We start from the raw sequence: 16596 nt of genomic DNA, 5'->3' as shown, positions 1-16596 counted from the left end.
AGGTGGTTAGGCTCAGGAAGTACGCTGCAAGTCGAGTTTGTAAATGGAAAGCTAAAGTCTGCTGAGATATTCCCCCCACCCCCCCGAAAATATTTTTTCCAAATTCTCTTGGCTTCAGGGTTTTGTTTGCTGGTTTCTTGGATATGTTTTCCTCCATTTCTAAAGGTGTTTGCAGTATGTGAAAGCCTGGATTTGGAAATTATAAATATTGAAGGGAATGGGGTTCTAAGTTAAAAGGGACAGAATTTTCTTTTCCCTATGAAAGCCCAAAATGCAAAATAAATTGCATTGAGGTAAAAATGAGGAGGAAATAAATAGGCTTCATTTAAAGATTTTTTTTAACTCAAGTCCACCTAATTACTTTTAGATGTAGACCTGAAGTCATGAGTGCACGCAGAGTATAACTAAAATCAGACTCTCCATGGTTATTACTGGTTGGTAAATGTGAAGTCCCATTAAGCACAGATCATCTTTATCTTTATTGCACACTTAGTATTCTATAATTGTACTGAGCAAAGGTATCTACGTAATAATAGAACAAATAGCCCTGCAAATGCAGGCAATGTCTATGGGAACTCTGCTAGTAAGAAGGATTTCAAAATAATCAGTTGGCATGAAGGAGCTGTAGTAGAGTAAAATACATTGTGAATGTGTATCCTGCTTTGAAAATATCTAGTACATACTGTAGGCAGCTATTTGAAATATTAAAATAATGAACAAAATCTTACTACATGCATAAAGATAGTTTGGAAGAGTCTTGGATCCCTTATCAAAACAATCATGTCTTTGAAAATTCCTGGTAGTAATGAAATAATCAAGATTCCGACCAAATTTATCCTGAAATATTGGGGATATAGAAATACATACCGCAAACTAAACTGATGAAGGACGAGGGCTGCTTCCTGCTATCAGCACACATAAACTGGACTGTAGGGTCTCCAGTGAATAGACAGAAATACTTAAGCACAGATGGTTGGGGGTTGTTTTTCAGCGCAACTTCCTGGGAGACGTAATTCCACCTGGCATTACGATTGTGGCACAGGCAGTAAGGAGTGACAACAGAAATCAAGGTTATCAAGCTACAGCATATGTTCGTTCTGATGCTGCCAAAGTTGATGTGCAACTAGTTGTGGTTCAGCTGGCTGAAACCAATTGGAAAGCATGTGCTGATGCTGTAATACTGCCTCTGAAAGCACAGGTAAGCACACAGGCAGCTTTGCCCAGAAAGACATCTAAAAAGCCCAGAGCACCTGCTGATTAGGAGAACTAAACTGGAAAAACATACGTATTTTGAAATCTTTCACAAAGTTCATGAAATTTCAGAAGATGTTCCCATCTTTTGCCAGTCTTTTGAATTAAAAATAAAATTTTAAAAAAAAATTAAAAAATCCATTCAAAATCTGCCAAAAAAAGATATTGATTTTTAAGATACATCAAAATATGACCAGTAGAAGTATAAAAAATGTTTGAAAAATTGACTGCTTCTTTACTACCTATGTATTATTTGCTCTACCATGGTTTTCTTGTCTGGAAATCTGGCTGTTTTTTTCTGTACAATTAATTTCAAAAGACTCATAACTCAAATGCATTTGAAATGTATTTCTTAGGATTTATATGAAAAGATGGGAAAAGTATAGTTGTGTAATAGAATGATGCCTGAGAGAGCATCATAAATGAAGGAACAGGTCTTTTCTTTTCTTTTTTTTGCATCTCTCTGTGCTGCACTTCCCATGTGCCTTTTAACACAAGAGATCTTTGCAGAACAATTTACAAACCTCTGCTTTTCACAGCTGCAATTAATAAATTCAGCATGATATTTGAGTATTGAAAAAAGCAGGGTGGGGTTCAAATCAAGAGGTATTGGGGAAGGTTAATAGAAATTAAAGTGCAGTCTTCTTCTAGAAAAAAATACATATTGATTATGAAGTTACCAAGTCTAAGGAAATCTCAGGAAATTGTGACAAACCTGATGTTTCAGGGGCTGCTTGGAGGCAGGAACATGTACATGTAGTTCTGCACAGCCTAGCAAAAGTTTTTTCTATTATGCCTCAGATTTTTCCAGACGTAGTAAAAATTTCTCTGTGAGCCTATTTAGAGCAAAAGAAAGACTTGGAAACTTTAAGGATCAATGTGAAGTTTCAGGAAAGAAGAAAAGCTTGCGTTTTGAAATGGTCAAGGGTGGTTCTGTGATTCTTTTCTGAAGTTCGGGTCACTGTTTCCCTGTTCATAAAGGCCAGACTGAGATGGGGCAAGGAGTGCCGGGACTACAGGATAGCAGCCACGGCTACCACAGGCCAACTGGCGAGGAAGCCGGCTGTGCAGCTGAAGGTGCAATGGGGAAATCTTCCATCCTGGATAAAAAAGACAAGCACAGCGTATGTAATTTGTTCTTTCTTAAATTGTTAATTTGCCTTTCTTACACTAGTTGGCTTTATAAAAACACTGAAAATTTTTCAACCCAAACATGTTTGGGGGTATTTTTGGATGGAAAACACAAGTTCAATGGCACAAAAGTATTTTGTGAATCTGTTCTACTTTCTCCACGTTTCATATTAAAAGATATCCCCCAAATATTTAAAAACTTGACAGGCTTAATTTCATTTTCCATATTAAATGATTTGATATTTCAGTTCAAAATGCCTTTTTTTTTCTGAAACGCTCTTCTATTCCGTCTCAAAAAATACCCAGTTAAAATGAGCAAAATAAAACCAATGTGTTTCCTCTGGATAAACCATTTAATTTGATCTAAAGTATTATTTCTTTGACTTTTCAGTTCTTCCTGATTTTTCAGAACTGCCACTAGTCCTCATCCTCCCATGACTGCTTTTGCTCACCTACCTGAGTTGTTTGTCACATCTTGTTTATATCTAGATTCATGCAATACGTTCCTGGTGCAGCACTCGTGTTGGGCTTCTCAGAAGCAGATCAGAGAAATCCATCTCATGAATTCATAGTAAGGGTAGCTGCAACATCTCCACGAACAATTGATACAGTAATTAAAGCTCCTGGGGTACGTGTCAATTTTTATTTTCGTTTTCCTTACCTTGAATGGATTTTCAACTAATAACATTTTGATACTAAATGTAAAGGGAAAAAAAAGCAAAACGTTCCCCTTTAGAGAAGGTGCTATATACCTGACTAAATTACATGGGTCTTGAAATACATACCAGAGTACTCTTGATTTTTTGCTGCTTTGGTGCAATAAGTTGAATATCAGACTGTAGTCAAATACCTTATTTCCATGCTGAGAACAGCAATTAGGCCCAAATTGTCTCAATTATGACTGCTCTGCACTCACACCTTTATTCATTTTACCCAGTGTGACTAGTTCTGCGGCATGTATAGGGGTCTCTGAGCAGATAATGGAGGCCTTGAGAACATCTCGCCCTCCATTGCAACCATGATCGGCATCTATCTGTGTTGGCACTCAAGTCCCACATCTGCAGCAACCATGCTTGATGAGACAGGTCCATCAGGTTATGACAGCCACAAATACAACTCTGCCTTAACCAAACTGCAGTAGTTAGTTACACTCTCAGAGCAGTTTGCACAGGCTGGTTCTGAAGAATCCCACTAATTAATTGGTCCTTGTCCACCAAATCCCTATGCACTGCTCTGAAAAATTTCCCCTATGGATCTCTGGCAAATTAATAACAGCTAGCTATTCATACACAGAGAAATTAGTGTGTCTTTAACCTTCCATGGTGCTTCAGTATTGCAGGGTCTTTAATGTATGATAATGAAGGAGTAGGCACACTAGGCATTAATTTGATTCTCTTGGTAAATGTAATTTGTAGCTACAGCGAGGCATCTTACCCCAATGTTCATCATGCCAGTTTTCAGCTTGTAATGGATGCTGTTCACTTTTCCAGACACATCCATCAACTTACTCAGTTACTTAACTTGTTACCTTATTTTTTAAGAAATTACTTAATTATCACTTAAACTTCATCTATGTCAGTTGCTTTCCAATGTCCTTAACAATTTCTCAAAAAGTCAAGAAAAGTGACTAGAAGAGAAGACAGTGATTGCTCACAAAAGCTTAAGGTTTGGGTGCATCCTGGGGAGACTAACACAAATGCAGTTATATAAATACATCTTCAAGACATTTTTTTCCAAGAGTCTTTTTTTTGTTTGCAGTCATATCTTGAGCAATATGGTTCAATTTATCTTAATGTATTTTCATTTCTGCTTTTTCAGGTAACACTTTACTATCAGGCACTCCGAATACCATTCACCCTGCCCTTAGGCCCATCTCCAACTTACAAGACTCGAGATATCACTGCCTGGAATTTATTTCCTGAAATAGCTTCACAAATAGCACAAGAAGATCAATGTAAATATTACTTATATGCTTGTCTCATGAATAAGCAATGTTTGCAGATCCGTCCTCTGCCATGACTGGGCCTTGCCTTTCCTTGTAGTGGTCTTATGGGGAAGTATAGCATCTCTAACCCCGCTTCCTCAACAGCTCATTCCTTCACTTAGAAGCATGTTTGCTGGCAAGTGAAAGAAGGGACTTCAAACTGATGTAAATATTCAGAGTTCAGGAATCCCTCCTATCTGCAAGGACTAGAGGTTGTCTTTTGCCCCGTCTAAGAAGGTGCCGTCTCTGCATTGAGAGGTATCAGATGGTGGGTACAAGACAGATCATGTATTTTCTGGTCTCTTTATTTTCTTCAAAAAAGAGTCATGTGAGTCTTAGCTGGTTGGTGCCTAGCACTTCTGTGGGCAATGTGAACTACTTTTTATAATGGTTAGTTACTATTTTTAGTTTCTCAAGAATTTGGTACATTTTAGTCCTTGTTAGCTTGAGTTTTGTGTTTAGCATGTAATTAAAATCAATATTAGTATAGTCTGTATCTGGTAGTTATTCTGTAGTTCTATCCTGTCCTTACAGACTCTGGCAGCATTGAAAGCTTCTGCCAAGGAGATGATGAAGTTTCTTTCCTGTTTGCTGGGTAGTTCGATCCCATAGAGGTGGCTTTCAATACTTTGCAGCAACACGTGTGCTGTTGCCACATCTGCCGTTTCTTTTCTGGTTTTGTTTTGCAGCCACATGTGAAGTCAGAGAGGGAGATTTCAAAACATTTGATCACTTGAGCCGTACATATTCTTTCAATAAAAACTGCAACCTGATAGTGGTCCAAGACTGTACTGAACACCCAAAATTCATCATTACTACAAGAAAGGTTGATCCTCAGTCTTCCTCAAGAGAGGTTCACATAAATACAACCTCAGCGTAAGTGTGGTTTATCCTGAGGTTTCAGGAATTAGGTATAAAGTTTCAGGGAATTAGTTGGGGGATGGGAGACGTCTAGCTCTAGGTGAAACTGGTTTGCAATCAGATATTTGGGGAAACACAGGATTTCCACAAGGAATCCTCATCCGAGACTCTTTGGCTTAGTTGCTCTTGTCTTCAAGGCACCATTGTCTGATAAGATGCTCATTAAGTCCCCACTCGGTCTTTTCTTTAAATGGTGAATCTCAAAACCTAAAGTCTCAATGAATTTTGGACTTTGGAGAGAAAACAGAACATTCATTCATTCATTCAAAATTCAGATCTTCAAATTGGTTCTTTCCTAGCTTTGGTCACAAATATCTCTACTTTTCACATTTTAAATTATCCACTAGTTTCTTCTTTTTCTTTCTTTCTTTTTCTGAAGGAACATCACAATCTGTCCTGCCGCAAATTCATCTCTCCTTGTAGCATGCAATGAAGAACCAGTTCTATCACACAGTGGAGTTTCTGAGTATGAAAAAGGTAAGCTGTGATACCCAATTTTCCAGGACTGACCTGGAAAGTAAATACCTTCAAGATGTTTTTATAAATTCTACAGAAAAATCTCTATGTAAAGAAAACACAAGCGGGATTAATTCAAAGAAAAACTAGAGACTTTACTTTCTTAAGATTTATATTGACTTATGTTCTTCTGTCCTATAGTATATACATTCTTACTTTCCTCCAGCATAACTGACAGGTAAATAAAGCCCTTTCTTATATATATGGTATATACAGGTTGGTGATTGTTTAGAAAAATTTCTTGTTATAGTCACAGTTAGATGCTTTGGTTCAGATATTTAGCTGGAGCACCACGAATGTCCTTATCATTTTGAGACTTAGCAGACTGAATACGAAAGTCAATTCCAAAATAGGAAACAGCAGTAGGGTATTTTTACAAATGAAGAGATCATTTCTTCTATTTTTGCTTTCTCTCTCCACCAAAAAAAAAGAAATATTCCAACTATAGCAGTAAAATAACCATTGTGAAGGAAAATGCATTATGATGTATTTTGTGCTACTCAGTTTCTCCATTAATTTGAAATTAAGCAGATCACCTTATGATTCACTATCTTTTTACAGACAATGTTAAAATTTATAAAAATGGAAAAACAGTTAGTGTGGAAGTTCCAACACACGGACTGAAGAATGTGACTTTTGATGGTGTGATCCTTAAGGTATTGGGCTTACTTTCAAGGTTACTACTTTCTTTCTCTTTAGTACCTTGGCAGTGTAACAGACCAACACTTCAGTATTCACTACAAAGATGTGCTATTTTATAGGTTACCGTAGCTTCGTGGATGAGAGGAAAGACCTGTGGAGTTTGTGGAAATAATGACAGAGAAAAGCACAATGAACTCCTAATGCCAAATCATAAGCTGGCACACAGCTGTTCTGCTTTTGTTCATTCATGGATATTGCTAGAAGAAACCTGCTCTGGTGGTGAGTAGCTCTGAAAACACTTTATGCTTGGGGAGAATATGATTTCACTTTTCCTCTGCCAATAGCGAGAAAATATTTTTTTTAAAAGCATCAGATATCTTTTACTTAGAAAAGACAATAGCGATATATATCCATTTTAACTTCATTAACCACTGACTGTTTAAAACACTGCCTGTGCATATAGGGAATATATACCACAGCAGAAGTCTTTGTCTCATGTGCAGTTCAATGTTAAATAATTGATTCTACTATAATTTCTTACACTGAGGAGCTTTTTTTTCTTGGAGAGACAAAATTAGGCCTAATCTTGCTCCCACTGAAAAAAGTGTGATTTTCACCACTGAATCAAAGCCATTTCAGCTGTTGTCTGCAGCCTTAATTTACTCAAACAAGTTGCAGACTATGAATGCAGTGTCAGATCTTAAGTTTATGTAAATTTTCAGAGTGCACAACAAAGTTTCATTTTTGTTCTGCACCATCTGAGGGTGCAATCTCAGGGAAATATTTAGAAATACTGCTAAAGTAATAGAGCTTCCTCTCACATGTAGCTGGAAAAATAATGATGGCCTCCCATAACATCAATACAGTTTTGTTTTGTAGGTCTCCATTTACCTTGGATCTGAGATAACTTTATTGAAGTTAATGGTTGTTTTCTCCTTGACTTCAGTGGCAGCAGAATTGTACTTATCTGTGTGTCAGGAAACAGAGTCATAGCTGGGATCCTGTTAAGTTACATTATACCTTTCTAGTGAGATAATTGCCGCATTATAAAAATCATCCAATACAAAAATTATCCTTGATGTTATTATATAAATGCTGCCTTTTTTTTTTATCCATTCACTACAGTTGACATTTTTCCTAATGCAATGAAGTAGCCATTGTGCTTCCAGTATCTATTCTTAATAGCTTTCAGACATGAGAGGTTATTTTCTGTGTATTATGTAGTTCTAAAAAAACTGGGTATACACGATTCCATTTGGGTTATATTGTGCAATTAGATTTTTAAAATAGCTCCCCTTTCAGACTCTTTCCTCTAACCCCCAACTTATTATCATCCTATCTCGATAACCTCACTACTGTGAAAATGGTTTGTCAGGCACCTGTGTTTTAATAAAAGCTGAAGAGAAAATACGGACCTTTATTATTGCAAGGATCGATTGGGATTTATTTCTACAATTTTAACTACCTTTCCTTTTCCTCTTAGGGTGCAAGCTGCAGCGCAGTTATGTGAAGCTGAATCGAAAGCCTACTATTGACGGAGAGGAATCTACGTGCTACTCTGTTGACCCAGTACTGAAATGTATGAAAGACTGTACTCCAATCGAAAAAACTTCAGTTAAGGTTGGCTTCCACTGTTTCCCAAGAGGTACGATATTTTTCTCTCTCTGTGTCACGTACTGTAGGAGCTCTGTCAGAGCACTCAAAAGAACAAAACACAGCACAGCCACGCACAGACCTGTATTGCTCTGGCTCCTCTCTGAGCTGCTGTTTTTAATCCCATTAGTATTTGCTATAACCACTGACAGTACTGGCCAGCTAAAAGCTAGTTTAGATGATGGCAGGTAGCATCATCTGAGAAAAACATTTGAGGTGGTAAAAGGGGCAGCAGTGATCAATAAAATTTTTTTCACATTTTCAGGATCTCCATAAAGTTGAGATAAACAACAGTGAGTCCTTTTATGCACATTACAGCCTGCAATTTTGTGAAGACCAGGGCAAGCCGGGCAGTTGAAAGTCAGTCAAGTAGTGTGACATGACTGCTGTGATTAGACTGCCATGCTATGCCACTGTGCAATACATCAGCAAAAAACCACATTGCTGAAATGTTCTCTAGATTGTTCCAAAAAAAGGTTTGTTTTTGAAGGTATTTTATACACACACAATCATGCCCCAGATTTTTAAAAATACTGGGCCTTTTTCTCCTTTCACTTATACCAATTTGTCATGGATGTGATGCATTGTCTAACACAGGTTCACACTGAAGTTATATAAGCATGAGAGGAGAATCCAGCCTGGAACATAGAGATATTTCTGGTGCATTCCTTCCTAAATCTTTTAATGAGTTACACGGTACATATATACCTTAGAGGGAAACCTACCATTAGGGAGTATCTACTGAAGTGGTCTGTTCTCCGTGTTAACCATTGTTGGCCAAAACCATTGTTAGCTGGGATAATCCAGTGTAGTTTCGCTGAAGCCAATGGACCCGTGTTGAATAATGCTGGAGAGGAACAGAGTATTTTATGTCTGATTTTAAACAACATCCTATGTAGAACTTTGCACTTTGCTCATGTTATTAATATCTGCAACAAGTATCTGTCTATAATAGTCAACCATCTACAACAGCCTATTCAACAAGTAGCACAGAGAGAGTGCTAATAGTTTTCTGATGGCTCCCTGAGATGTGAATAGATGCATCCTTTTATGAAAAGAAAAACCCACCCTCAACAAAAAAACCTTCCAAAATCTTGTCATATCCATGTTTCACAGATTTCTTTTGTGTGTCCAAGTCTGTATCTCTGAAATGTCACCACCCCAGGCCACTCACAGCCTCAGAATATTAGGCTATAATAAAGCTGTCTCATTCTCTCACAAAAATGTGTGAGAAAAGAGGAAAATCAGAAAAAAAGATATGTTAGTTGTCACAGCCAGTGCTGCTTTTACAGCAACTGCTGGCTTCTCTGGTTCATTTACTGAACCAGAGACTGGGAAGACTGCTAGCAGCACTCCTAATCAAGGGCTTTTTTATTTATTTTTCCTGAGGAGAAGGAGGAGGAGGGGAAAAAGGATGAGGAGGAGGAGGAGGAGGAGGAAGGGAAAAGATGCCATTTATGTTTTTTTAGCAAGACAATTGCTTTTCCTCAGGCTAAGGATCAATAGGAATACAAGGCCAGCCCTTAAAAACTGTTCTTTTTCTTTCTCTGTTCGATGACTTGGAGAAGAAGCAGAAACAAAATTCTCATCTTTCTCAAGCTGAGAACATGTATTTGCATACACTGAACAAAGACCCTTTCTCAGCTCTTTGTATGAGAAGTCAGATCTGACAGTCTGCTGTTTCAGAAGAGAGGGACCCCATCACTGTCACCAGTGGAGCAAGGATATAATGAAGTACAAGGATGCACAATTTTCCCTGTTGTCCTCAAATCAGTGAGACTGTAGTCTTAGGATCTTGACTGAGGCAGATGTCACTCCAAGTTTAAGTGCACATAGTGGTTCACATTTCAAACAGGCCACAAGCCCTACCCATAGGGGTTGTGGTTACTCAGCCATGATCCAGTTTGCCGAGGGATACACTTCCTACACGGATATGAATGTGATCAGACCCACAGTGTGTCCAAGAGTAAGAGACATAACAAGCATTAATGTACATAAAAAACAGAACTCAGACATTTTATAGCATTTCTCATTTCACAGCTTGAACATATTAAATATTTTGAAAAAGCATCTCCAGCACCTTTCTGGGAAATATTTATTATCCTGTTTGTTATGCAAAACCTGTGCTTTGGGTTGGACAGTAATTTAGCCAAAGAGAATGTTAGCATTTCAGGTGATAAGTGACCGATACAACCTGAACGCATACAGTGCTCTCCAGATTTCCCCGTGATGAGAGGTGGCATGTTATAAATGTATTGTCCAACTGAAGGATAAAACAAATGGAGGTAAAATTATGAAAGCTTTACCCATTCTCATTACACAAACTTAATCTGAATGGATGTCCTAATATTCTTCCAGATGCAATGATAAACCTCCAACTACCTAAGAATATTTATTGGGAGGATGAATATCATTATTCCTTTTAGATTATTTCAGCATTAAGGGATATGGCTTATTCAAGCTGCTGTTGATAAAGCAGTGTGGTAAGGTTAATACTGCAACTGACAATGCTCTGCCAGATTTCACAATATATGGGAAACTTTAATTAGAAGTTTATGAACCTCTGAAAATTCTCCAAAGGGCTTATCCTTCAGAATGAACTTCGACAAATAGTCAGCTGAAATACACAGTGATATGCAGCACTAACATAAAAAGAGATTGCTGATGTGTATTGGTATGTGGTGGTCTTACATAGACAGTGGCTACCTCCAGCACTTTTACAGCTGCCTGCCTGTTGTCTTTGTGCTTCATGAAATGTTATTCATTTTGGTTTTAGGGAAGTATTATAGTAATTATATCATGGATGAAAATCCTGCTCCAAGTCAATGAGTCAGTAAGATGTCAGTTGTGGGGGCAGGATTTCATTCTTTACTTGATGAGGGAGTTGGCAGCCATCAAAACAGTGTTTCCTTGAAATGTGTTAATTTGCTTGATGGTAGTTAACAATGGCTTTGCTCTTCTGACAGATACTGCTGTAAGCCTGCTGGAATGGCAGAGAAGCAGCGACAAGAAATCTGCGTCTGAGGATGTTGTGGAGTCTGTGGATGCTGACATTGATTGTACCTGCACTGGCGACTGTAGTTAAGCTAAATGCTTTAGTGTTGTGCTATAGACATACTATACAAATAATTGAATAGCTGGAAAGATAAGAAGGGAATGTAATAGCTGTAGTAAAATATTTAAAAATGTGCTTGAAGAAAATAAGCCTACTGCACTGCATCCAAAGTCAAAAGCATTAAGTACAGTCTGCACTGCTTAATAAATATGTTGTTCATTAAATAAGTATTCATGTGGTCTCTCTATTTTTCCCTATCAACAAAACAATCAGACCAACTATAATATTATCCAGAAATTCTGCTTCCTTTTATCTGAAATATAATTACAGCTGTCCTCTCTTAAAATTATGTTCAGTAGGTGATGAAAGGAAAACATCATTACAGCTACTGCTAACATTCCATTGTGCAAAGAATTTCGTATTTAGCATACTAAAGACACAGTAAGCATTTGTTTTCTTTTATGTTTTCTGGTAAAGAGCAAAGTCTGTTCTTGGAACCATTCTGCAAAAAAATACATTTTACTCCCAGCAAGACCATTAGCCTTAGTACATTCTACAAAGGAATGAATTGGACTGCTAAACTCCCACTGTAGCTTTCTAGAGAGCTATAGTGTGTGGCACAGTCCCCATTTTCATTTAAATTTCAATGGATGTGCTGTTGCTTCAAGAGCTAAAGGTATGAATAGGAACTTTTTTTTGGTTTACCATCTCTTATTGTATATCTATGAAAATGATGCCTTCAAAAACTTCAGGGAACAATAATACATCAGGTAGCATTCCAAATACTCCAAAAAAAGTAGTATATAGAAAAATATGGAAGATCAATAGCATCATAAAGCTAAAATAAAGTACAAGCAGGACAGTTAGACTGTGTTTAACCAGTGAAGTGTCAATCTGCTAGCTTTCACTGGGCCTATGCAGAAAGGCAATTCCCTCCTAGCCCAGGAGACCAGGAATAGGTGGCACCTTCAAACCCCAAGCAACAGTACAGTATCTCTTCACCTCATACATGAATCAGCCATGCAGTGAGCCGTGATACATTTTCCATAACAGGCTATAGCAGCCAGCATGCCCTTCCAGAGAACCCTTAAGCATGGGCAAGGTACTGCTGAACCCAAATGCTGCCAGGAAACTGTCTTTAAAGAAAATACTTTTCTTTCTAACTAAAAACTGAGCTATCAGAGAGACGATTGAAGACTAAATAGCTGAACAATTACAGAATAACATTTCTCAGTAATTTTCTTTCAAGAGCAGAAACATGAGTAACATATAGTACTCCTTTCACTCTCTCTCAAGTTGCAGCTTGCTACCAACTTGAAGTTAGAAAAGATCGGGTTCTTTCTCAGTGTACTGCACTTCATTACTTCCAGAAGAAAGTAAGTCATTATGAGTTTGTTCAAACCAGGGCTCAGTAGGCTGAGCCTGGTGCATACCCTGTGGCAAACATGTTTGCCTCTGCCCCTAAGCCTCTCTCCCGGGAATAACGTACAGAGGGCAAAAAGGGGTTACCTGCCTCCTTCCCTTCACCCAGCCTTAATGTAGTCCGTATGCTGTATTTGAGAACCTTCATGTGTAGCGGGTCTATATGCAGATAGCCAGAGCTCTATTCAACAGCTGTTTTTCATGCAAGTATGTTCAAACTAAGACCAGTAACATGAGTTCTTGCACTGTGTTTTTATTCGCAATAAAGCATTCACAAATTCCCTGCACAAAAGCTGTGTTTTGCTAACTCGTCAGAAGTACTATACTGCAAAAAGGATAGCCCCAAACAAGAAGGGAGATGAAGACTATTGCATTCCATTTTCCTTTAAAAATCACACTAATATTACACCTGGAGAGCCCTTTTTTTCCTGGTATTGTTCTCACGGTGGCTTATGCGATATTTGCCATTGACTTTCGTAGGATCAGACTGTCATCTTTAATCCAACACCTTTATCTTTAATCCACTTGTTTACAAAAGAGAAACTTTCACCAGTCAACCACTTCAGATAAGACAAAGGTAGTAGTGAGAGAAGAAAAAAGGAACTTTCATGCTCAACTACTAGAACAGGAATTTAGTAATAGCAAAGAGCCATTAGTAAGAGAAGTAATTCTGCTCGCAGTAAAACACAGTCATCTACACAGAAGCATGACACTAATTAACAATGATCAAGCTGGGATGTACAGTACAAAAAATACAAGCAGCTCATAAAGGCAAATGCCTTCTCCCAGAAACAATTTACAGATTGTTAAAGTCATTGGAAAAAACTTGAAGGCAGAGATTGATCAGCAGTCCTAAATTAGTTTATTCTACAATGGCGATATATAATAATAATAATAATGGGTACTGTACAGTGTTAAAAAACGATAAGCGTGCCAGGTCAGGCCTGAGCCTGCTGAAGCCCCGCTTTGGATCCTGCACCAACAAGAAGGCACCTCCAGCGCCCCAAGTAAGGGGAGCCACCAGAACAGCTCCACGTCTCTTGCTGCTAAATTGTCATGCCTGGAAAAAGGTATCCTGCCCACGCTAAAACCACACACATATGCTTTTCCCTCAGCAGAAGCTCCTCTGTTAGCACTTTCCACTGGCTGTGGTGTTCGCAGGCAATAACGCTCCCAACAGCAAGGAGCTGCATGCGATGGCTTGAGCCCAAAAGTCCTAAAGAAACTCCTAGCTCACGCACTATCCCAGACACAAGGAAAGAAAGGCGAAAATGCCCCACAGTGCCAGAGCACTCACCATCACCCTACCAGTAACACAGCCCGGGCTGGGGCGCAGGCTCAGCCAGAGGGGAAAGCAGCCGCCAGCAAAACCCAGGCCCAGTCCTGCCACTGCTCTGCTCAGGGCAGGGTGAGACACCGCTCTTCGAATTTCCATTTCCAAGGGGCAGCGTTCCTTGCTGTCCCATTCCTGTTTGTTAGTGGCCTCTTGCTGAGGCAGCTGAATGCCTTTGACTGACCGAAAGACTCCACTGATGTTGCAGCTGTAGAATCTAAATATAATGAAAGTTAGTAAAGCCTGAGGTTGGCAGTGGGCACGGCAAAGCAAAACACTTAGAACCAGCTCATTTTGCCAAAGAAATTAAGAGCATTAGCAGTACAAGTGTAAAAAAAGCTCTTCTGGAGTTTCTAATGCACCACACAGGCATTTCCAACCCATCTGGGAGGGTATCTGCAGTCCAGATTTAAACCTCATTTGGAAACCATCCTGTCCTATCTTATAAAACAAACCAAAGTTATATAGCCTACCGAGTATTAAAATGTGTACTTCACAGTCTGAGCTTTTATGCACTCTACTTTTCATTCCTAGTGCTTCTCAGTTATATGAATTAATGAACTCTGGGCTTTACTGTAGTAATCAAGGAATATGACCTTGCAATTATAGTACTCCAGTATTGTTTAAAAAAATGAGTGTCAGAAAAAAGATGCAGGCCTAAGCATAGGCCAGGCTTGAGTCCTAATCTTGCCTTTGCAGCTCTGTAATGCAGTTTTGCATGAGGCTGGGGATTTCTGTGCTTCATTTTCTGCATCAGAAGGATACGACTACTTACCTACTTGATGGAGTCAGAAATGCTTATGAATTTATAGTCCCGTATGTCTTTTGCAAGTTCTTCAGTGATTCTAGAGATGAAAAGTAAATTTTTCCACTAGATCTCCTAACCACATGAGTATATTTTATTGCTAAGTTGAAGGTTTTCATTTTCAGATTCATCCAACTGTAAAATAACTATACATTTGGAAAAAATCAAAACAATGTACTTAATTTGTTCACGGTCAGCTTTGGTTAAACCTTAGTGGATTATTCATAAAAGCCTAGAATTGGATCCTGCTATTACAGTGGGATAGGCACAAGGCTGTTGGAGACACAGTCTTTTGTATCCTAGGCAAAGACAACAAACCTTTTGTCCATCAGACCTGGCTCTTTTGATTCACTAATTTTAAATGACACAGTGACTCTCAGGAAAGCATGGTCATTCTGCTCCAAAGAAAGGAGCTGCAGTGTGATAGGAAAGGACAAAACCGTTAATATCAGACCCCTCCTGGAAATGAAATGCCTGCTCCGCAGCATGAGCATTAACAAAAAATAACGTGTACAATTCTAACCCCACTGAAGTCAATGGTTAAACTCAACAGAGATAGGCTTTTACTCAGTATGTTTGAATAAGTTATTAAACGAACTTTAGTTGTCCCTAAAAATAAATGTACTGTGTGGATCTAAGTGCAGCTGATGAATGAGAAACCTCGGGAATCTAACAAATACAGTAGTTAGGGCTAAAACCAGAGACAGCACAGGAGGTTGCAGAAGAGAGTAGCTATTAGTAGCCATCTGAGCTTTATGCTGAATCTCAAGGTCTCTCATGCCATCTACTGGCTTTTTTGTTTACTAACAACGGTTTAAATCTTTTTCCTCCAGGTTTATTTATAGGTCTGATACATTCCAGGCAGTTTTATATAAATCCTAATCAAGGTTTGGGGTGGGTTTTTTTCCCTCTAACCTCCACACTTGATTACTATGTGTTTTTTTCCTGTAAGTACATTACAATTCTGTACCTTTCTGAACACCATTTCACATTGTCTCTGGAGGAAAAAGACATTGCCTAAGACATTCTCATTTCTGTTATTGCTGGATAGGCAGTAATTACATTGCAAGCAGGGCTGGAAGAACAGTTTACTAAGAAAATCCAAAGCTGTTTGAAAATAGCACTTACGGTTCTTCCTCAATCAGTTTGAGAAGGTTGTTATTTTGGTACCTGAAAATGCTTTAATGTACAAAAAAAAATCTGGTTTTTTCCCTCTTTTTTCCCTTGCAGTTCACTTAGCTGTAATTCACAGTGAACACTTACATGTCCTAATATTATTAAGTTTACTTTCAGATGGGTTTTGGGAAGCAGGAATTACATAGAGATAGCTCTGATGACAGCACTTCCCTTCATTATCTGTAGCCTGTTTCTCCCTGATGTCCCAGTTTCCCCTCCCTATTTATCTGTGTCCACTGGCCTCTTCAGCTTCTCTCAGCAGGACAAACGCAGACACCTCAGCGCACCTTCACCCAGCTCCCGGGGGAAGCAGGCAGCCCTGCAGCTGTGCACCGTGCCCCATCTAGAAGCTATTCGGGCAGCTTCAAAATTCACTTTGCACCCCACGTTAGAACATCAGCCTGCTGAAGCTTTTGGAGCTTCACAAACTTGCTGTCTCTCTTCTCACTGTGCTTTTCTTCTGCCGTATCTTTCATTCATCTACGATTATAAACAGGCTAAGGGCCGTGAGTGACACAGTAGTTGTTGTAAAGGCGGGTTGTTGGTGTTAGGCAAGGTTGGAGTTCAGGGCCCAGGAGGAGTTTGAACAGCCAAGACCTCTGTGGATTATCCTGGACTACTCCAATTGCTATCTGCATAATAGAGGCAAAATTAAATCAAAATCTTTACAGTAGCAGCTAACTGGGATTCATCAGGTTGTGCATACT

At 38.8% G+C, this 16596-nt stretch overlaps 1 protein-coding gene across 1 annotated transcript in view; it reads left to right on the top strand.

Annotated features, from left to right (window-relative positions):
• The window catches only part of LOC104841109 (vitellogenin-1-like), a 43416-nt gene extending 32033 nt beyond the window's left edge, over positions 1-11383 (top strand). Inside the window, exons 27-36 of the mRNA XM_010582558.1 lie at positions 992-1198; positions 2233-2375; positions 2872-3010; positions 4201-4336; positions 5056-5242; positions 5667-5764; positions 6365-6459; positions 6565-6724; positions 7929-8090; positions 11065-11383. Of these exons, the coding sequence (XP_010580860.1) occupies positions 992-1198; positions 2233-2375; positions 2872-3010; positions 4201-4336; positions 5056-5242; positions 5667-5764; positions 6365-6459; positions 6565-6724; positions 7929-8090; positions 11065-11183 (1446 nt within the window). The 3' untranslated portion in view covers positions 11184-11383. The remainder of the gene's footprint in view (positions 1-991; positions 1199-2232; positions 2376-2871; positions 3011-4200; positions 4337-5055; positions 5243-5666; positions 5765-6364; positions 6460-6564; positions 6725-7928; positions 8091-11064) is intronic.
• Positions 11384-16596: the final 5213 nt, after the last annotated feature.

The sequence above is a fragment of the Haliaeetus leucocephalus genome, unplaced genomic scaffold, assembly GCF_000737465.1.
Source record: "Haliaeetus leucocephalus isolate CR32 unplaced genomic scaffold, Haliaeetus_leucocephalus-4.0 Scaffold848, whole genome shotgun sequence".
Classification (NCBI taxonomy): domain Eukaryota; kingdom Metazoa; phylum Chordata; class Aves; order Accipitriformes; family Accipitridae; genus Haliaeetus; species Haliaeetus leucocephalus.
Note: the sequence above shows the minus strand (reverse complement) of the source record. Positions and strands in the feature narration are given on the sequence as shown.